The sequence below is a fragment of the Ictalurus punctatus genome, chromosome 10, assembly GCF_001660625.3.
Source record: "Ictalurus punctatus breed USDA103 chromosome 10, Coco_2.0, whole genome shotgun sequence".
Taxonomy (NCBI): Eukaryota; Metazoa; Chordata; class Actinopteri; order Siluriformes; family Ictaluridae; genus Ictalurus; species Ictalurus punctatus.
Genome location: NC_030425.2, coordinates 24,994,247 through 25,017,725, shown reverse-complemented (window position 1 = coordinate 25,017,725; position 23,479 = coordinate 24,994,247). Strand labels below are relative to the sequence as shown.

Below are 23,479 nucleotides of genomic sequence, written 5' to 3'. Positions count from 1 at the left end.
TTGAGACAATTTCCTTTATTTTACATAAAAAAGGGTGCAAACTTGAGTTTCCCTTTAAGAGTGGAGGGAATAAAAATTGTATTTGAAAGGTTAAATGTGGTACTTCATATGACTCCTCAGGAAAAAAAAAAAAAGCCTTTAAGACGTTTATCTTTCTGCAAAAAAGAAAAGGAAACACACAACTGGAAAAACAAGGATGGGTCCCTTCCAATCGAAAGCCCTTGACTAAACGAAACCATTCAAATGCATTAACATTCAGATTTCAGCACAGACTTATGACTTCAGAGTCAATGCATGAGAGGAATTCTTTTTTGTGTGTTTTTTTTGTTTTGTTTTGTTTTTTTTAATATGACCAGAACCAGAAAGGGAATTACAGTACTGTACAAGTCAATTTTTCATCACTTGGAAAGAAAAAGAAAATCATCGTGGTGCACAGAATTTTTTACGAAACACTGAGAGGAAAAAATATAATAAAAGTAGTGATAAAATATGGACGATAACTGGAATATCGTAGCGCTGTTCAATCTGAACTTTGTTAAACGATGTGCCGTTGAGTCAAGCAGATCGATGAATGTGTTCACATTACATTTTCACACTGATTTAAACCAATGATGACTGATAGCAATGGTAATAGAAAAGAAAAGGACGCCGAGCTAGAAAATACTTGCTGAGCTTAGATGTTAAAAACTGAAAGCCGCATTTACAGAAGCTGTACGATTGCGACTGAACACAAAGTGTAGAAAGATCATGCCCAGACTGTACATCAAATAAAGTTCCATCTTGATGTATTTCCCATTGCGGTCTTATTCGTAAGCCATGCGTTGTATAAACTGCAGAAACCCTTTACCTAATGATGCTACTTTACGTCTTTAAAATCTGTCGTTTGAACCTTTTAAGAGATGTTTCCTCTACAGTGATGAAAACGGAACGGTTATTAAGACGTCCGTTGAGCATGGGGTATTTGACTATTCTGAGGAGAAATGAATTTTATTCACCACCTTATCTTGGAGAGAATGATAAATATGAAAACAGGCTGCTTTACAAACTTGAAAAAGACGATGTTTTGAAATCGACTAGTGGTTTCTTACGCCGGCGTCAACTAAGAGTCCAGTAAAAAGGAACAAAAAAAAAAGTCAATAACACACAAAATGTCAAGGAGTTCAGTGTTTAAAGAAAGAGTGATCCCTTTTTAGTGAAACTGGTCAGTAGATGGCTCCCTTTGCCTACTCCAAAACATTTTCCAAGCGGCCCTGCCTCGATTCCAACCATCTTGATTTTTTTTTTTTGGGGGGGGTGTCAACCAACAACAACAACAAAAAAAAGATCACTTCAGAAACTAAGCTTAAAATTTGCTCATCTGGATCTTTTACCCAAATCTGAACCTTAAATTTAATAACACTGATCCCGAAATCTGAGCAGAACTAGTGATGATCTGCAGCATACAGACGTGTTACTACCTTAAACTCTGACACCTGGCAAAGGGGAATGGAAGAGCGTGGGATAGAAGGAGAATAACTGTACAGACTTGTCTTCTCATACAAGTTGTTGGTTCTCCCTTAAGCGAGTGCACAGGCACACCCGAAAGCAGCAAGCAGCACCCGTCCAAAAAATACTAAACTCCCACCAAACAGTTGTGTGGAGGCACATAATATGCAAATCCCCAAAAAAAAAGAAGAAGAAAAAAAGGAACCAACAGTCTAACGTTTAAAAAAAAAAAAAAAAAAAAAAAAGAAGAAGAAAATGCTAGAAAGAAGCCTCTCCTTAGACACCACTGGGACAGGAGAGATTCAGCAACTGGAGTTCCAACAGCGTGAGAAGGATTCAAGTACTTTCCACAGAATAATTTACGACGAGAGGGACGAGTGCGAGATAAAAAAAAAAAAATAAAAAAAAAAATAAAAATAAAAAAACCCTCTAGATAAGCAAAGCATCTGAAATATTGCTCACAATGCATGTTGCATACACACTGGTTCACCGGCAAGCCGCCCGTCCTTGATACTCTGCTCCCACAAACACCGAGTGACATCCGTTTCTCAGCTGCAAGGACGTCGGCTTCGTCCAGCAGTTATTTCACTCAGAAAGTGTTATTCAAGAAACTAGAAGACAATGAATGCTTTTGTATTAATGATTTCTGAAATATGGATAAATCATGAGACGTCAAATCGGACAATCTAGTTCAAGATCACCCGTGTTCTTTTGGTCCAATCTGTACGTTTGGCTCTTTTAAAAAATAAAAAAAGAAAGATTCACACAAGTTCAGTTTCACTTATAGTTCACTTATAGGCTTCTCTGTATTTCTGGTGAATTATTATTCTGCTACTTGACCAGAACTTTCTAGAAATATAAGTAGTCAGATCGAAGCTCATAACTCACACCCCCCCCCCCACAATTTCTCATGCTGGCTAAACAGAAAGACATTAAAACGGCAACAGTTTTACAGAAGAGGACACACGACTGAAGGTAGTGAAGGTGTAGTGCAGTCAAAATTTTCCATGCTCTCTCCATCTCTCTCCGAATTCCATATGGCCAGGTAGTGAAAAAACAAAAACAAAAAATATAGACGTTATATAATTTCTTATACTTTTCAATTCACATTTACTATACATTTAAAAATCACAAATCCAGGGAATTATCCTGTTGGGGGGGGGGGGGGGGGGGGATAATGAAGGAACTGTAATTTCTTGAAAGCCACTTTCTGGGGGGAACCCCCCCCCCCCAAAAAAAACAACCACACCATAGGTACATTTAATCAATGAAAGGATTGTCTAACTCCATTTCTGGAGCACCACACTGTTTTACAAGCCTGATTCGGATTAAAAAAACGACAAACTTTTCACTTGTTCAAATCAGGTGTGTTAAAGTTCTCCAGAACTGAAGCTAGATACTAAAATCATGATTTTTTTTAATGGATGGACCTCGTGGGCTCTAACGGTGGCCTCATCCTATATCCAAGAGATCACGGGCCTACCTGTGACGGAGCCACTTAGGACTGCTTCATGAGCAAACGAGACGCAGGAGACGTGACACCGAGCAGTTTACAGTAGGCTCTAAATAAAATATCGATCGGGTTCTGTTTTGGAGTCGGTTTAATTCAGATCTGGCTGTTTAGGGATCATTATTGAAAAAAGACAGAGTTCTACAGTAACAAAAGGCAAGAGAAACATTTCTGTAGTGTCGTAACGCAGAACCACGTGAAACGGTCCTGCTGTGTAGTGTTAGTTAAGGCATTAAGATGAGATATTTAGCAGTGGCAGTTTGAGAGTCTCTCTAAAACAGCACTTGAGTTACTGTCATCCGTTTGCATGTTCCCTTCAAAGGAAGAAGAGAGAGGGGGATAAAAAAAAAAGAAAAGAAAAATCCGGATCGGACACTGATCACGAATACCCACTGAAACGGCTACGAGGCAAGGAAACACTTCATAAACAGCCATTATTACACGTTACGAATGTTAGCAAGCTTTCCTATTAACCGTTACACCGTTCTGACGCTCTGTTCATATAGACTTATAAAAACACGCGGTGTGAAGAAAATACATATTATAGGGACGTCAAAGAATGTTCAGTCACCCACAGACTGACTGGATTCCACCCTGGCACATTAAATAATCATTCTCTTCGGCAAGTGTTTCCATTTATATGGCATAATAATAATAATAATAATAATAATAATAATAATAATAGTAAAAAAAACAAAAACAAAAAAAACCATACAAGAAACGCCACATTCAAACCAGGGACTGGGTTCTGAAAAATAAGATGATTACGAGCGGGGAAGAAAAAAAAAAAAAGAAATGCAGTGAAAATGTTTGATACAAAGAGAACCACGGAGTGTCTTACTGGCGAGTTCAGCTCTGAATCCCAGACTAATAGAAAAGTCAGTTTCACGTTAAAGCGATACTATATCACAAGAGGAGAAAGCAGCATGGCTGGCTGGCAGGTCGGAGTGGGTGGAGTGCTTTAGAACAAGCAGCTTAAATAGCATTCAGTAGAACTGGGGAATGTGCTGAGGCTCTCGATCGTGGACCGAGCATCGGATCTCGACGCTCTACTCGTCCCTCCAGAGCCGGGCGGCGTATCGCGTCAGCACGAGGATCGAAGGCCATGAATACAACGCTGTCACTTTACACTTGGCTGCTTATTTCACACATTTACAGAGTCCACAAGGAAAAGCCTGTTAGCTTCGTTACGTTAAGACAGTTAGCTTGGTTTTTTTTTTTTTTTTTTGTTCTTTTTTGTGTGTGTGTTTTGTTTTTACGCTGACTCGGTCCAATAGATACACGAACTCTGCTAGCGAAACTTCTAAGGCTCTGAGGAGGAGCAGAAAACACAAAGGACAGAAGAGAAAGCTAGCAGGCGGTGCAAAGGATCAATATATGAACTCCAGTGTGGATGAAGCTCCTCTGTTTGAGTGAAACTCCCTCCAAAACCCCGTCTCGAGCTGCTGGGTCTGTCACAAAGGCAGAACACACAGGAGGGCTCCCTCACAGAGCCGTCTCTCTCACCACAGACGAATGGAGAGGGAGGAAAAAACAAAACAAAACAACAAAACAAAAAACAAGAAGCATGAAGGAGTGCAATGCTGTTCCAGTGCTTAGAGATCCAAATGAGTGTGTGTGTGTGTGTGTGTGTGTGTAAGAGAGTGTGTGTGTGTGTATATTCCGATACAAGTAAACCGTCCATGAGCCCTGCATCCCCGCTGCACGATATGTGCATGTCTCCATTCTCTCTCACAGGCAGGTCCCTTTGAGGCAATTCATTTTGAGGGCATTGTTGTCTTCTTTTGAATAAAATTTCTTTATTGAACGTTCTTAAAACGGGCTGGGTGGAGCGGGTGACGGATCATTTGTGCCGAGCGGTGTTCTTTTTCCTCTTCCTTTTGAAGAAGCAGCAGCACCTGAGGACACAGAGATAGATTACAGTCAGGACGACCCCTCCCGCCGTCTGATCGATGCAAATGAAGCAAAATTTAGGCATCGCGGACTGGGAACGTTAAAATCGGTATGTACGGCAGCAGGCTTTAATGCAAAACACCTTCTGTTACTCTACACAAATCTCTTCAAGCTGGTGGATTACGTTGTTTTTAAAAAGATAAAGAAAGCACACGGCCAGCATTATTCACAAAAATACGTGTAAACACAAACACAGACACGCTTATGCTTAGTGTTGTTAGGAGAGCTGAGACAGCAACGACACGACAGGATGAACCCATGGGAATGACTGGAGGAGCATGCAGAGGAAAGAGAACAGCTCCAGACTGACACATAGAAAAGTGATGCAGTTCACTACAGCCGTAGTGGCGTCCCTGCATGGCCCATCCGCTTTCAAATCTGCCATTATGAGGTATTAGGTATAAACTACTCGGTAATCCCAAATGCAATTTTCTTTTCAAATCTGTACAACTTTTCAGGCCATGTCAAATCCTTCCCACAATTTAAACCCCATAATGGTGAGTAAGAGGCCTCCCTCGGTTAAACTGTGACTAATCATCGAATAGTTCCAGAAAGCCTGCAACTGTTTCGGGCTTTGCATTTTTCATGTAATCTAGGCCTATTCGCCCACAGTCTAGGCTGGTCCACTCCCCTTGGGTTTTCGATGTGGACTGGAGAGAGGGACTCACCACAAGTTGAGCATTTTCACGCAGCTACAAAAAAAAAAACAAAAAAAAAAACAAAAAACAAAAAAAAGAGTGTGAAAAGAGAAAAGACAGAGAGATTATTACACAGCGGTGAGACGATGAGACAAACCTCATGCCAGGCACATAAGAGGAACAAGGGGACACAGAGGACAAAAAAAAAATTAACAAAATAAATAATAAAAAGGCTCAGAGAAGGAGAAAGAGACTCAGGAGGGGGTCGGGGTGGGGTGGGGTAGTCAGAATATCGATCTGAACATATCTGCTGTGATCAGGTGTCCCGTTTAAACAAGGAGAAAACAGAGGACGTGGGTCACTAGTCGGGTTCCACTGCTTTTGTAAAAAGGGAGCGTGCAAAACAGGGAAGTAATCGTTCGATGGATAATGTGGAGTGAGAATTTAAAAAAGAAAAAAAGAAAAAAAAAAAAACAAGAAAAAAAGAAAAAAGGAAGATAAGCGTAAAGTTAAGATCCAATAAATTAAAGGGAAGGAAAGTGAGAGGTTCAAAGAGAATGGCTCACAGGAAAAGGGTTTTAATGAGGCTAAATACTGTGACAACCATTGAAACCCTGGCATGTTTATTTCAGGCTTTTAATTGGACACAGCCTGCGTTGTTGCTTACTTTCAAGTCTGCATCAGTAATCAAAGATGGGCATCTATTTAAGACATCAAAGCACTGACAGAAAAGAAAAGTGTCCATATTTATATCACAGGAAAAGACTCTAATTCTACACACAGACCTAAACAAAGCCCGATTTAAGGGTGCATTCAAATAATACTGATAAACTTCATTCATAATTGACTCGGAGCAATAGTTAGCTTCGTCCAACCCATCTTGTACAATGAAAGACAAACCTGTCTTAACTACTAAGCTAATACACAGAGGAACACTGTAAAACCCTGCTCGGTCACGTACTTGGCCTCGTCCACCACTTCCACCTCCGCCTGCACTGTGATTGGAGCGTTGGAGTGGGCCGCCAGCGGGTCGTCTGTGTTCAGTTCGCCGTTAGTTGAGCTGACCACCTGTAGCACAAGGGTCGAAGAGTCAGAATGTAAGCTATGTTCATCATTCAGGCTGCCACGTAAATGAATACTCAAGCATTTCTAAAAGCTAAACCTTAATATCTATCCCTTCTGCTTGTGAAAAGAATAGACAAGTTTCCCTGTACAGAGAGCGTTTAAAAAAAAAAAAAAATAAAAATAAAATTTCACTTACAAAGGTCTACAACCAGTTTGTTGAGGCAGTCAATCATTTTTGCAGAAAATCTATGATGAATTCTTCAAAAGTTATATAAATCTGTAGACTTCATGTCAGAGGTCGTTTCTATTAATTTGTGAAGTCTAATGGCGATTAGTTGCACCAAAACAAATTTAGCTCCACAGAATCAGTTGCACATCTTTTGCGTTTTTCTCCCCACCCCCCGAGATTTGTAAATAATTTTGCAAACTACACTCATGTCTCCCTAAACTTCGACATTTGTGTAGATAATCCCAATTAAGTCTATTTCTGTTCCACCAAAGCTTGGGGACTAGTAACCAGAAAACTTTATTCTATCAATGCTGAAAAATCAGCTCGTACAGCTCAACTTTCAGATGAAAATCTTAACTGCTTAAACAAATCACAAGTGCCAATTCTTCTGCTTCTTCCTTCCGGGTTGGAGCTCACTACATATGCAGGTTCCACTACTCACTTTTTGAAGTAGTCCTCGCTACAGAACCAAAACTCCAGGGAGCGGAGCTAGAACACTAACCTTTAACTCTAACCCATGGTCTAATGACCTGATCTAACAACACTTATCTAGCCTGAAACACACCAACATATCTCCACCCCCTGGACTTTTGGTTCCACTCCACCCAGATAGGAGGAACTGGATCAGTTCAAACTACACCCCGTGGACTTTTGGTTCTGTAGCATGGGGTACTTGCTGTTTTTCGACATCAAAAGCCAGGTGTTAATACTACGCAATTCAGAGCCCTAAAGACTCATCATCTCACTACACTGCTCTCTAACTGCAGACCTCTCTTCCTTTCCAATGCAGAGAAAGGGGAATACATGATGAAAGCAGGTAACCCTGGACCCTTTTACCAGCTTGGGGATCCTGATGAAGAACAGTTTCCTGCTGGTCCACGTTGAAAGATCACGCTGGTTTGGCACAAAATGATTACAAAGGGAGAGTGGGACTGGGAAATTGAGGGATGGAGGAGGTGGAGCGATACCTGCACTGAGCCTCCATGCCTGTCCGACGCCAGGTGGGAGGTCAGGTAGGAGTTGGCCTGCCGGTTGGGCTGCACCTCCCATGCTCCTCTGCGGTCGGAGGAGGCCGTCTGGTCGGCCCGGAGGAGGCGCAGGAGCGAGGGGAAGAGGCGTGGAGGAGGCGAGCGAGCGTGAGCAGGTTGCATGCAGGGCAATGGAAACCAACGGGGAACCAAAATAAAAAAAAAAGAGCCAAGGCAAAGCCACAAATCAGCGTTAGATACAAAAGTGTGCATTCAGTTTGCCCAACACAGGCAAAAAATAAATATATCCCCTTATGTGTGGATATTTCTGCGAGCAGGGAGTCATGTTATTCTTGAAAATTAAGATTTACTTGTTAAATAACCCCAGCTTTCTCTCTCACTTTACTCAAGCTGTACTTCGTCATAGTCTGCACATGATAAATAAAAAGACTGATGACTAGCTACTGATAAATTAATGAGAAACAAACATCGTTGGCAAATTTAAAAAAAAAAAAAAAAAAAAAAAAAAAAGACTAACAAATGAAAAAGTATAAACAGAAATAAAATACAGACAAATGTTTAAAAAAAGAAAAAGAAAATCAGTTTAAGATTCATGTGCGATGCCTGATCAGAAGTTAATAAAACACTAACTGATAACAGAGTAATGACAAAGCATGTGTATAAAAGTGCTGAGGGAAGTGACATCATCTTTGGTTATGAGTCTTCTAGGATTAAACTCTAAATAAATAAATAAATAAATAAATAAATAAATAAATAAATAAATAAATAAATAAATAAGGGTGATTTTATCTGGTGTCCCATCTGTGAGACAAAACGAAATATGGCCTTGTTGGGTCAGAACAAGCAAAGCTGCTTTATACTTAAAAACAGAGCAACCGAAATGGGCAAAAAAAAAAAAAAAGCTAATAAATTATGTATGCGTATAACAAGCATACTTAACTCGTCTATGCCCCGCATGCATTCTAAAGCATAGGATGTGCTCTGAGTGTGCTCTGCATCTCGCTGAACCACTTCAGCTCTGGTACGCAGTGTGCTGAGCGGTTTCAGAGTGGGGGAGTCCACATTCGGTTTCAACTCTCTACATTACATTAATCATGCATAATTACTATTGGTGGATTGCGCCAACTTTTGCACACACCCAGGCTGAGCTCATTGTGGTTTGGGGAAAATGCTCAAGTCTTCACTGGAATGCGGAGCTGTGCCAAAGCTGCAAGCTGATCTCCGTTTAGTGAAGCAAGGGCAAATCTTACCTGGTTCCTTAGAGGTTGGTGCTGAGATGGTCGGTCTCTGTGTGTGTGGCTCTCACGTGTCACGGCTGACGCTCCGGAGTCCACGTGCACGGACCCGACCGGTGTGGGCTTCGCAAGCAACGCGGTGAAAAACAAAAAAAAACCCCCCGAAAAAAACCCAACAAAACAATGCATCATTTTAGAACAATGCATAATTCTAATGTTAGGAATAAAACATGACAGGGTGTAATGCGGTTATAGGAAAATAAACAACAACAAAGCTGATTATTTTCCTCTGGGTTCACCTTGTACCTGTTATACCACAGCAATATTGTAAAGGTACGATATTGTACCTTTAAACATCTCTAGTTGCATTTAAAGTTGGAGAACGTCCATTAAACAAGTTAGTTGCTGTTGTCACTTATGATAAACGAGCTATTAATAGTCATCCCTTCAATTTTTCCCCCCTCTATCGAAGGTACTAAAACAATAAATAAATAAATAAATAAATAAATAAATAAATAAATGCAGCTTGGCATGTTTCTAAGTAATGGCAGCATACAAAGCGGTCCGTTCTGAACAATGTCCATGGTGGAAAACTTACTGACTGTTTACATGCGCTGACACTGGAGACTCCTTCCATAAATATTAAGTAAACATCTCCTTACAGAAAGTTTCACCACATCAGTAATTCTATGTGGTTCCTTGTTAAAGAAAACATTTCACCTGTTTATGATCAGTCTTAAGACTATGTAACACGTCCTCCATACAACAAGCGCGTTAATACAATCCTGTGATTTGCCTTGGAGCCCACACTACTATCAGTTCAACAGTGCCGTGCTACAAAACATTGTGTGTGTGTTACAGGACAAATATTAGATAGATATGACTTACGATTTGCCTGCCGACCCAGTCGTATGTGTAATCAAACGTGTATCCCTTGCGTTCAAAGAGCTCAGTGAACAAGGTCCTCAAGTACTCATAGTCAGGCTTTTCGAAGAAATCCAACCGCCGAACGTAGCGCAGATACGTAGCCATCTCCTCTGGAAGAGCGGCGCACAAGAGCAAAGTTAAATGCTTCATTGTGACCCTTTAATCCGAGCGATATCAAATTCTATGAAACAATCGTTTGATTGGGAGTGCAATAAAGGAAATAACAACAACTTGCCTGGAAAGTTCTCACAGAGAACTTCAATAGGAGTGTTCCGTTTTGTGTCTCCGATTTTTTGATATCTCTCTTTTAATGTGTCAGCCTGAAAAGTGAATTCAAACAGTATTGTGTTCGTGGAGCAGAATAAATATTTTAACACTCTGCCGAAATGAAGCACGGTTTGAGTGACGCACCTTTAGTCCCTGCCATGGAAGGCTGCCTCGGAGGAAGTACATGAACATGTGACCTAAGGCTTCGAGGTCATCTCGTCGACTTTGCTCTGCAACAAACACGACAACTTGTAGAACCCGAATATGCAGAGCCAACAAGGTCCAACCAATAACACACCACGGCCAATTAAATACTGTATTTTCCAGCTTATTGACTGTATGTGCAACACTGATTAAAGGTGTAGAAATGAAGGATCACTGTGATCTCACCCTTCCCCAAGTGCGTATTTATGGACATGTATCGTGCTGTGCCAGTGAGGCTCTTGTGCTCCCGGTAAGGAATGTGTTTTTTGGTTTCAGGATCGATGTATTCTTTGGCTAAGCCAAAGTCTATGATGTGAATGATGTGTTCCTTTTTGTTCCCTTGCCGTCCGATGAGAAAGTTCTCTGGCTTCACATCCCTGTAGATGAGGTTCTTGGAGTGCACGTACTCCATGCGGGAGATCTGCCCAAAAAAAAAAAGAAAAAAAAAAAAAAAAAAAGAATGTGGCACAGGACTTGATCAACAATAAAGACAAATCATGCACTGATGCCAAAAAACCCTTCAGGAAAAGTAAAAGTAACTGGTGTAGCCTTTTACAGCATGTAGAGTTCAAAAGCCAGATAAAATAACTTCGAACAACTTCAATAAGACTCTCCAGTCGGTCTCATCCTGAAACTTTTAATGTCAGAGGGTATTGATTGTAGTTTTGAAGTTGCGTTATACACTGGTATATTTAAAAACATATTCCAACTGAATTTAGTTTGACAGGAATCTTTCAGTAAACAGTAGTGTTGCATTAAAAAAAAAAAACCCTGTGAAAACCGACATTAATCATGGTTTTATTTAACGGCAACAAAATAAATGAAAACACAGGTAGATCTTGCTTACGATGAATACTTAAGATAGAAATGCGGTAGATAGATATTAGCTATAAACATGTTCAAATGTTCTTTTAAGTTCCTATGCTTTGCTGATGCATTTTAATACTGTGAAATATTCATGCTCACAATAGTGTTTTTAGTGCCATTAAAAAAGACAAAAGGAACCCCCCCCATGTTTTATTGTGTCCTCTATAAGGCCATTAAGTTCCACACAGAAGTTAGGTAGCTGAAAGGGTTGTAACAATACACTGTGATGAAAAAAAAAAAAATCACTTGTATTGTGGAAACATGGGATTCAAATTGTGGAAATCAGCATTCTATTCATTCTGCATCGAATCTGCACAACCCACAGAGTTCAAATGTATAGTGTGCATGCTGGTCACATGATCGCATCCTTTTGTGGAGTTAAAACAGTGCCAATTCCGGAAATCATCTGCACTTGTGAAGTGACCGCTAGCTCTAGAACGCAGCAACCGACACGTATTACAGGTTGTACGATTACAGATTCATGTTGTAACATTTAAAAGGAGTTCTTCAGTAGCTTTCGAACGACACCAGCCCCGTGTTGCTGTGATCTACAGTACCTGAGAACAAGGCCAGGGAAGTCGGGCGTTTTAGCCGACTTTGGAGCTCTGTTTCAGGTTAAAATGGTGCTTTAGGCACTGCTACAGAGCTTATGATGTTCCAATCAATCATTATCCCTGGGGCAGAGACTTTTATTTTTTGTTTATTCAATCAATTTCTGGGGGGAGAAATTATACATGTACAATGTATTTATTTTTAAGATATGGTGAACATGTCTCATTTTGTCTACGATATTAAACCTCATGTTCATAGCAATTTTTTATTTATTTAGTTTTGTACAGAAAAAAGCACATTGATTTGCATTGTTTATGATTCAGAAGAAAAAAAAAAAAAAAGGAGGAGTCTTTTCCATAATCATTTTACTTAATTCAAATTTTGTTCAAAATATTCTGAGAATCGAACTGAATTTGAATCGTGAAGTCGATATGGAGAATTGAACCCTGACCGGAGTGTATTGTTACACCCTCTTGTAGCGGATGTAAGCAGGCAGCCTTGTGTGCACATAGCCCTGTCGACAGGGAAGAAGAGAATATGAGCCACTGCAGACAAAGATTTTAACAGACGCCCAGCAAAGCAATGTGTACACGGTTCTTCCTACAGCATGTAATTTATTCTCAGACTGATCTGAGGCAGACGCATCCCTCCAACAAAGCTTGCTAATGCAAAGTAAACAAAGCATGGGCACGATGAAAAGCTTCTTTTTCTTTTCATCATCTTATTAAATGCTGTCTTGCTAAATCTTGTAAGTAAATTAACTTGGAACTGTGTTACGAGACAAGACATCGCGTATAACATTTGATCATTCTGGTTATATTTGTGATGATTAGTTCACTTTAGTACTATTCTTACTCTGCATCAACATGGGATTTTATTCATTACAAATATCTTTGTTTACTGAGATGGTGTGAAAAATACAGCACAATTTTTTTCTACAGAATAGTTCTTACTTTTTCATGACTGGCAGCTTAAAAAAAAAAAAATCATTACTCAATGTTTTGCAAAGAGTGGCTCAACACTGGTATTACATGACACAAAAGCAAGGCTAAATTATTATTAGAAAACCCACAAGCAACAAACTGTCTCTCAAAAGTCCTCTACATAAAGGGTGTATTGAAACGAGGCCACGGCAACGAAGTGAACTCACCAGCTGAATGGCAATCATTAAGACTGTCTTGAGGGAGAAGGTGCGGTCACAGAGGTCAAAGAGGTCCTCCAGACTGGGGCCGAGCAGCTCCAGCACCATGGCATTGTATTTCCCGCATGGCCCAAAATAGTACACCTGGGGCAGGCCTTCCGCTGTAGGGAAGCACGAAAACATTTAATAACACAAAGCAGCGCTGCCTTAATCACACACACATACACACACACACACACACACACACACACACACACACACACACATTCTGCACATACATGGCGTTTTTAAATAAAAGCTTTCATAAATATTCATAATTTCAATGGATGAAAAGGTATTTCAAAGTTTTAGAGCAATTCAAATGAGTGGTCATATATTTAAAAGCAAAACACTAAAATGCTGTAAAAGGCTCTCTCATGAAATTCTAATATTTATCCTTCAGAAGATTTCAAAATTCAGTCGATTTTCGCAGCAATATTATTGAACATGCAACTAAGCAACCAAGTCTCAGTCAACCCAAGCAATTTAAAACTAGAAATATATATAATGTATTCTCCTTTCAATATACATGTTTACGAATAGCAGCAATGTTATCTGTATTTTTTCCCCCCTAGGGTGAGGTCAGGAAAATGTGGATGGGTGGGTCTATAAAGAGGAAAAATGTTCTTTGGATGTGGGTCTTTTTTTATCAATAAAATGACAAATCTGAACAGGGTGAAATTTCAGCATTTAAAGTGTAAGCAGCATTATATTTTTAATCACAAGAAACCCACTGGCAGAACTGCTCCACAGTTGTGGTGCTTAACAAAAAGCGTTCCATTAAGATTGTACGGTATACAGTGCTGTGAAAAAGTATTTGCCGCATCCTAATTTCTGTTTTTGTGTATCTCTCAATAGTTTTAGATCTTCAAACGAAATACAACATAAAACAAAGGCGACCTGAGTAAACACACAATACAGGTTTTTTTTTTAATGAAGCAAAAAAAGTTATCAAACACCTATCACCAATGTGAAAAACTAACTGCCCCCTTAAAACTTAAAATCTGGTTGTGCCACCTTAAGCAGCAATAACCGCAACCACATACTTCTGATAACTGGAGATCAGTCTTTCACTTATTTCTAGCACTAGGATTTACTCCTATGCTTTGGATTATTGTCTTGCTGCATAATCCAGTTGAGTTCAACTAACAGACTGAAGACTGGACATTCTCAGCATTTGCTGGTAGAGAGCAGAATTCATGTTTCCCCTCAATTACTGTAAGTTGCACAGGCCCTGAAGCAGTAAAGCATCCCCACACCGTCACACTACCACCACCATACTTGACCATAGGCATGATGTCCTTTTTGTCGGAATTCTGTGTTTGGTTTACCCCAGAAGTAACGGGACATCTGTCTTCCAAACAGTTTAACTTTCGACTCATTCCACAGAACATTCTCTCAAAAGGTTTGAGGATCATCAAGGTGTGTTTTGGCAAAATTCAGACGAGCGTTAATGTTCTTCGGGGCTAGCAGTGGCTTTCACCTTGCCACTCTTCCATGCATGCCATTTGTGCCCAGTGTCTTTCTGATAGAGGAGTCATTAACAGTGACCTTTATTGATGTAAGAGAAGCCTGTATGTCCTTTGATGTTGTCCTCTGCTCTTTTGTGACATCCTGGACGTGCTGTGCTTGTGGAGGAATTTTGGCAGGTCGGCCACTTCCGACAAGGTTCACTGCAGTGCTGAGTTTTTCCATTGGAGTCCCAGAGCCTTTGAAATAGCTTTCCAACACTTCCCAGACTGATGTATTTCGATCACCTTCTTTCTCATCATTTATGGAATTTCTTTCAACTTTGGCATAGTGTGTTATCAGGTAAGACCTTTTAACCAACTTCATGCTGTTGAAAAAGTTCTATTTAAGTTTTTAATTGATTGAACAGGGTTTGCAGTAATCAGGCCTGGTTGCGTCTAGTCCAGCTGAACCCCATTATGAATGCAGTTTCATAGATTTGGGGAATTAATAACTATGGGGCAAATACATTTTTCACACAGGCCCAGTTGGTATTCGCTAACATTTTTGCTTCAATAAGTTACCTCATTAAAAAACTATATTTTGTGTTTACTCAGGTTGCCTTTGTATTATCTTATCTTAGATTTTATTTTAATTTCTGAAACAATTTCGTATGAGATATACACAAAAACAGAAGAAATCAGGATGCGGGCAAATACTTATATATACACAAATATATATATATATATATATATATATATATATATATATATATATATATATATATATATATATATATATACACACACACATACGGCACCGTACACAGCATTTTTTTATTTGGCAAAGGTACGTTGAACAACGTGGCTTTACATGTCATTCTAACTGACCTCACTCACACCTGCAAAAACGATGACTCAGCATTGTAATGTCTTTTCCTACAAAGGCACAACAAAATCCAACCACCACAAAATCACTACACACACCAACATGCTTTTTACCTGCCAAACATTAAAAAAAAAAATGTTTGGGCCACAAAATAAATAAAAGATTCACCCTACGACTCCACAAAATAGACATTAGGACTTATTAGCTAGCTGCGAACAAACCAAGAACTTTTGGTGCCACTTTCTCTAATAGCCAGTGCAAGAAAACATTGACATTGTAGTTTCTCCACATTTGCATTTTGCTTATTTGGCTGATACTTCCATCCAAATCAACTTACAACTGAGCATTTGTGAATAAACGGTCTTTGTCAAGAATGCAACAGTGACAGCTGAGATTTGAACTCACAACCTTCTAACCAGTAGCTCAAATCCTTAACCAGTTAGCCCCCACTTCCCCCCGGTTCTCAAAACTGGGTTGTATTGGTAGATGTAAAGATATTTTGTGACTCAATACAATGCGATACAAAAAATGTGACTGTGCATCGTGGAAATTTGCGATTCACATCGTACTGTGTATTGCAACAAGCATTCCGTATTATATGTTATACAGTTACACACCATGTTATAAAGGTTAAAAAGCACTCTTCAGTAGCTTTCAAACAACATTAAAGGCCGTGGAAATCGGCATTTTAGACGACTTTGGAGCTCTATTTCTGCTACAGAATGTTTCTTCATTCAAATTTTGTTCTGAGAATATTCTGAGAATCGAATTGAAATTGTTAAACCAGCATCATGAATAGAATCGAATAATGATTGGACTGTATTAATACACCCAACAAGTCTGGTCCTTATTATTACTCATTTGCATGCCTTAAAATATACTTCAAACAGGAAGGAAGCTATTGAAGAAAAAACATTTCATACAATCGACCTTGCTGTGACCTTGAGTGGAGCAAATCTAAAATCTAATTAGCTCATCTGCTGGTCACAATGATAATTCCATATAAATCCTACAAATGTTCAGCACTTGTTCTTGACATATCAAACTATTGATTATCTTTGATGGCCAGACGGCACAAATCGTGGACAGAAAATGGGCTTCAAGTTTGTGAATATGAAAACCACATAGAGGTGGAGGAAATCAAACGAGCATGTTGCACCTATTTTGGCATGGCTACTGGCTACGGCGTCAATCAGAATAGCTTTTATTTTTCATTGTTGTAGACCACGGTTTCTCCATCTTGGTCCTGGAGTACCACCGTCCTACACATCCTTCACACTCACCTGATTCAGTCAAATAAAATAGCGAAAGGGAAACCTCAGGAAGAGGGAGAGTGGAAAGATTGAGAAACACTGTTCTTACTGGTGTAGATCAAGAAAGAACATTGATATATCCTAAAAGCTTTCAATACATGCTTTCGACACTGCCAGCATTGTCATTACAGACAAAAATAGCAGTGCTGTAAAGCTACTCAGTACTACTCATCACTGATGGAAAACAAACAAGGTTATAAAAGCTGTGAATTCTTGCGCTCCAGTCAAAGCCAACCAATTAACTATTCATCTCGCTACTAGGTGACAGAACAGCGAGGAAGCCGCTCGGGAGGTCGGGAAGGCTACTTTAAAAAAAGTGTATTCTGTTACAGTTACAAATTACTTCATAAAAAATGTCATCAGTAACGTAATCCAAGTATCACAATATGAAAGAAATGTAATCTGATTGTTTTTGGATTACTTCAAGGTCGCATATGTAAATAAAGTCAAGAGAAAAGCAATATGATATAAAATACTTTTATTTAGGGCTTATTTGTTGTTTGCTGCTGTATTTAGAAACAAAAGCAATTGTGTTTCTTATGAGAGCGGTCACTGGAATGGGGTTATAACATGTAACTGTATATAAATGTAAGAAGTGTCATACATTACAGAATAAAGTCACGTTACTTTGTTCAGATGAGAGAATGTGTGTGTTACTGCAGAACATTCAACTTCTTACACCAGTTAACACTTAGTTTGCGTTTGTTTTTCTTTTTTAGCATTTTTAATATAGTGATTTAACGTCTTTAAAGCTTGTGGACAATCAGTTTAGTTTTTTTTGTTTTCAAAATATAATGTTTATATATATATATATATATATATATATATATATATATATATATATATTTTAATCCTTTGCACAGTGTATAATATAGCCCACACAGATACATATAATAACTTTTTCATAGCCTTTAATTTGCACAATGTTTGAAGGACGACATCGGACATGTTTGGTTTTAAAAAATACAGAAAATAAAAACTGGTCTTTTAATCCAACTAATCGAATAATCGAAATAATTGACGGATTAAGCGATTATCTAAATAATCATTAGTTGCAGCCCTAAAATGAATAAATAAAAAGATCACTGTCCCTGATGCGGGTAACATTACATCACAAAAATCAAGGTGACCATATTGAGGTTTTCCAAAAAGTGCATTAAAAATATTTTCAGGTGTACTTTGTTGTCTGTCCACTCCAGAGCAAGAAAATGCAAATATTGTCCTTTTTGTGTGTTTATTTATTGAGAACTAGAAGAGCGAATCTCGAATCTGCGACTGTCCAATATAAAACCAATTTTACCTCGGTGTAATTTTGCCTTTATTCTTAAAATATTATAACTTTCTTCTCCTAATTTTGACTTTATTCTCAAAGTATTTAGACTTTATTTGCGTAATCTTAATTTATCTGAGTCTCAGCAACATGTGTATAATACCACCTAAAGTGACATTCAGCCTGGAAGTGGCAGTGGGACATCAAGAACCATCATGAACAAAGGGCTACGTGACCGTAATTAGCATTCAGAAAGACATTTGTCTCGATCATCACCTCACCATTTGGGGTCACACCTGTAACAACATCCGTACTGTGAGAACGGAAAGTGATCGCATCAAATGCTATCCTTAATTCACATTTAGAATGAAACCTCATTTACATTACATACAGAAAACCTGGTTTGAAGCACAGTATAAAATGTCTGTGCTGATCTTGTTCGGGGTTCACCCAAAGTGCTTCATGTACTTTGTCACTACCATGCTGTAATAAAGTTATTCTTCTTCGCGATCCTCGACTGCTCTTCATTTTTTCTTACAACAGTGTTACTGTGAATGGGGATTTTAAGACCCTGAAAGAGACACACTATTAGTGCCGAGAGTAGGCTAACGTTTGAGAGGCAGGAATTTGGCCAATAGTTGCTGCAAGCCTTTTATAATCGACGAACTGGTGTGTGAGAAGGCGGGAATTACAGAGAGGGGTTAAAGCAGTGCGAACATGCACACACGATGCAGTATCAGACCATAAGCACATCATAATGAAACTACAGCCGAATCCAGGACATTTTCTCAAAATTAGAAATCCCGTCCGGACGCTTTTTTAATGCCTGGAAAAGAGGAAGTACGGTCACCCTAACAAAAGCATTTCAGAGAACAATGTGTGTTCATTTCTACTAGTTTAACTTTGTGCTAAATTTGTTTGCACATGCACCAGGAGGTTGCTCACTGGCACAAGAGAACCGGAACTATACTCAAGCAGCTGTCTATTTTGTGTTATGTCAAAAGATTCATTTCTTTGATTTTAAATGAAAAATATGTCATCCTGATAGTATTCCCATTTTTTTACAAAATGCACCTGACTACGTAACGCCGTTCCATGTATTCCGTTACTGCACAAGCCTGGAGAAAGCGTGCGCGCACACACACACACACACACACACACACACACACACCCACCCTGGTACGATCCGAGCTGCTACGCCATGCTACCAGCACCTGCTACTTTGTGCATGACTATACCTGTGAGAATCGCACACACAACGCCATGCCTCCGTCTCCATTTTTAAAATATAACGAGCGTCACACACGAGGGCGTCACTGCAGGTATTTCATACATCTCTATATTGCATGAAACCCATCACCGAGCTAGCGCTGAAGCTGGGATCGTATAATTATCATCGTCTCAGTGAATCGAGCAAGGCTGCAGTGGGTAGCTGTGGCATGGGCCTACTCAGAGCATTGTGTGGTTATGTTTGTAACACCCCTGAGAATGGAGCGCACGCTGGCCTGACGATGACTCATCCGTGTTCAGGCTGCACATAGCACGTTCTCAGCAGAGTGTCTCCACGGTGATTAACACTTTCGCTAGCTGCTCTCTGATTACACCCGCTGGTACATGCTGAACCGACACGCTAGAGGAATAGAAACGTAGCAGAAAAGAAAAAAAACACGCCAGATTAAAACCGCTCTGAAAATGGATGCCGTCCGTTCACCAATGACCGAGACATACAGAAGATTCCTTATGACCCTCTAGATTAGAATTTACTTTTAAAAACGATGAGATTACTAAAGTCTTTTTGACAACAGTGCTGTTGCATAAATAAAAATAAAAAAGAGTCTTTTTTTCCCCCATTATACTTTGGTATATGTTAAGTGTCTGTCACATTTCAGGAATATCATCATTGATCCTAACAAATGGAGTTATGATGAGAGGATCCCACCACATCTTATTTTGCACACGTACAGTTTTGCCAATTATTTTTGTATAATTAAATAAAATATCAATTTCAATTCTACTTTCTATTCAATTTAGTAAATAATTGTAATTATTTTTCTTACAGTAATTGTAATTTTCAGGGATGCACCAAAATGGGCATTTTCGGTCTTTGGCCAAAAGAGAAAAAAAGCCGAAAATATATGCCGCCACGGCTCGCCCCTCAATACTCAGATTTCACTCTCGATCTAGCCAATGGTTATCGCTGTATTGCAACATTACTAGAGCCGTGATTTAAAGAACATGGAGAAAAAGCAGCGTGCACGGGAAATGAAACAGGCGGAGCTGGAGGTGAGGAATGCATTTTCGGTTTCGGCCCAGAATTTTCCTTTCGGTGAATCACTAGTAATTTTACCATATTATAATTATCATTTGTTTTACGTTCTAAATTGTACATTTTTCTATTCATATACTGTAGTTTTATTCTCCATTTTACTATAGTCTTTATTATATTTTTATCGTTACTATATTTTATTCTACTCTCTTTTATATATCTGTGTGGTCGTAAAAAGCATTTCACTGTGTGACATACTATGTATGTGACAAATAATTCGATTTGATTTTTACATAAATTTGTGTAATTACGGTGTAATACATGTTTCACTGGACTACTTAAAAAAACAAAAACAAAAAAAAACAAACAAAAAAAAAAACCCACAACACTGCAAATAACCACCGCACAAAATGCAGTCAACAGTGTAGCATCTGTTTAAAATGTAAAGTCTCTGAAAAATACCGTTCCTTAAAATTATGCTAGACAGTAACTTTTGGTATAATTAAATAACCAATTCAAATAACATAAGATGAAATGAAAACAAACTAATAAAAACCTGCTGTTTGTATTTTATGATTTTTTCCCAGCTCATTAAAAAAAAAAATAAAGAAAAAATTACTAAATTTGCCATGTTGAGTCACTTTTAATCCATCTAAAGTACTCAAAGTTATATTCTATAGTTAAAAGCAGCTAGACATATAAAGAGTTGTCGGTATTTGCATTACAAAGCTGAAGTAACATTATTTATAAGTTTATTTGAATATCGGCGGTACAAAAAACATGAGCCCAGCCAAAAGCTGGAAAATATGTATTTCGCATAGAGAGTAAAGCATGAGCTAATTTGCATCTCGACTATGACCATAAACTGTAATGTGATGTCGCAATTCATAAGCAGTGAATTCATATAATGTACATGTTCAGAAACAAGACCCCTGGTCTGTACGTCCCACTTCCAGTCAGCTCCACTCAGCCTCTCTGCTCCAACAATGCACCAACTGCTAGCAGGCCCGATACAGGCCACCCACCTACGCCTGCTGAATCAGAGATACATGACTGGAACACAGCACCATGTGATCCTCGATCCTCTAGTTTATATACAGCACATCAGACTACCCTGAGTCCACACCATCATACCAACACACACGCGCACACACACACACACTCACAAATCTTAAAGAACGGCTAGGCCTTGGCTGCTCTGGTGTGTGAAGATGGTTGATCGGTGGCCAAGCTAAAGCCCGGCCAGAAGCACTCTGTAAAGTCCCAATGCCAGCGCTTCTAGCCAGGAGGAGTATCAGAGTTCAGCACAATACTAGCTACACATTAACCAGAAACAAAAGAAGAACTGTACTGGGCCTCGGGGATGGGCTTTCTTCCTGGAGGAGTAGGCACGGTGCGAGTGGGGGATTTTCACATGGCTGGGCTTCAGCATGCACTAAGCACTTGGCCAGAACGACACATGGATTGGATATGTCGGTTGGATAGGTGGCTAATTATCGCCTCAATAGAAATGTAATGATTGCTTATTCATGAAGTAAAGTAAACCAGTCACATGTCCCATCGGAGACAGTTGGACGGTATAACTACATTCTTATATAATAATAATAATAATAATAATAATAATAATAATACGATTACTTTCCTAAATATTGCATCATGGTGTTCACATTGTAAATCTACAGTGATCTTAAAAAAAAAAAAATGACATCCAACCAACTATAAAAACGAATTACTGGAGTCTTACAAACTTAAACACATACTGAATTTTGTAATGAAACTAACCAAAAAAACAAAAATTATCTATACTGCTTTGCCACCGTCCAAATCCTATTTTTAGTTAATGTTAATAATGTACCACTTCTGCAGTTTTGTAGACTTCAAATCAGTGGCCATGATAATCACCATGTGCCTTAAAACCAGCTTCAGTTTTTAACCGTTACTGTTTGCACAAGGATAAAAAATAAATTACAATCCTAAGATGCTTGATGAATACAGACCTTGACCGGATGGTTACTGGAATGCTGACGCTACATGGACAGTGTCATAAATAAACATGGCCTCGCTCCCAGAGAACAGGCAACGTCAGCAAGCGACAGAAATACTGTGCTATGTACCCAAGTGAAGCCAGGCCCTCTCAAAACTTTTCCAAACAAATTCTGGTCAAAAACCTAGACCGTGGTGTGTATGGTACTGATTAGTGATCAAAAGCGAGACAGACAGACAGACGATGAACGCTGGTTGCATAAGCACTGAGAGACTGAGAAAACAGCCACCTCCCACCAGCTACCCATGGCTTTACTGAGTAACAGTTGCACTCCTACGCTGCAAACTCCATGGTCAGAGCAGTGGGATTATCTAGCTGCCCACTTCACTGGGAGTAGCGATATCAGGCTACTGTGGATTGGAGTCACGTGAGACCTCCAGACCAATGCTAAGCAAACAAAAGAAGGCAAGGGAAGGAGTGGAGGGAGAAAGTTCCTGCTGGTGAACAGACGCAGTCAGTCAATTTCCATTATTGGTGGATTAGCTGTGTGAGTGTGTTGTCCATACTGAACTCCCTACTAAGAGGACCAACAGTTTCTATTCGATCACTCAACTAGTGATGTAACCAAATGCATTATTCAGAAAAAACAGATACGTAAAAAAAGACAAAAAAAAAAGCTTGCCACGGTTCACAGGGGCATTTGGTTGAGACTAGGGGAGTGCATCAAAGCTGGGATCCTGTGAGACGCAAAAAAAAAAAAAAAAAAAAAAAAAAGACTCACAAGCAGGAGGCCTGGGGTGCAGTCAACCTTCCGGTTCATCCCAAAGGTGTTCGGCAGGGTTGAGGTCAGGGCTCTGTGCAGGACACTCGAGTTCTCCTTGACAAACCATGTCTTCACAGAGCTCACTTTGTGCAGAGGCACTGTCATGCTGGAACAGGTTTGGGTCCCTTACTTCCAGTGAAAGGAAAATTGTAACGCTACAGCACACAAAAGACATCCAATACAATTGTGTGCTTCCAACTTTGTGGAAACAGTTTGGGGAAGGACGACATAGGAGGGTGACGGTCAAATGTCCACATACTTTTGTCATATAGTGTAGACAGGGACTGTGTGTTACACCCTTACACACTAATCTGGTTTAATCTCTCTCTCTCTCTCTCTCTCTCTCTCTCTCTCCCTCCCTCCCTCCCTCCCCCCTCCATCTTGT

At 39.4% G+C, this 23,479-nt stretch overlaps 1 protein-coding gene across 4 annotated transcripts in view; it reads right to left on the bottom strand.

Annotated features, from left to right (window-relative positions):
- Positions 1–23,479, bottom strand: part of csnk1g1 (casein kinase 1, gamma 1) — a 43,036-nt gene continuing 19,557 nt past the window's right edge. The window contains exons 5-14 of one of the 4 annotated variants that reach the window (XM_047157947.2): positions 13,072–13,223; positions 10,689–10,923; positions 10,443–10,528; positions 10,267–10,351; positions 9,993–10,141; positions 9,120–9,227; positions 7,849–7,956; positions 6,548–6,654; positions 5,617–5,640; positions 1–4,893 (exon numbers count right to left, since the gene is read on the bottom strand). In XM_047157947.2, the coding sequence (XP_047013903.1) occupies positions 4,839–4,893; positions 5,617–5,640; positions 6,548–6,654; positions 7,849–7,956; positions 9,120–9,227; positions 9,993–10,141; positions 10,267–10,351; positions 10,443–10,528; positions 10,689–10,923; positions 13,072–13,223 (1,109 nt within the window). In that variant the 3' untranslated portion in view covers positions 1–4,838. The remainder of the gene's footprint in view (positions 4,894–5,616; positions 5,641–6,547; positions 6,655–7,848; positions 7,957–9,119; positions 9,228–9,992; positions 10,142–10,266; positions 10,352–10,442; positions 10,529–10,688; positions 10,924–13,071; positions 13,224–23,479) is intronic. The other 3 variants (XM_017478576.3, XM_047157948.2, XM_017478577.3) reach the window with 3 other exon arrangements.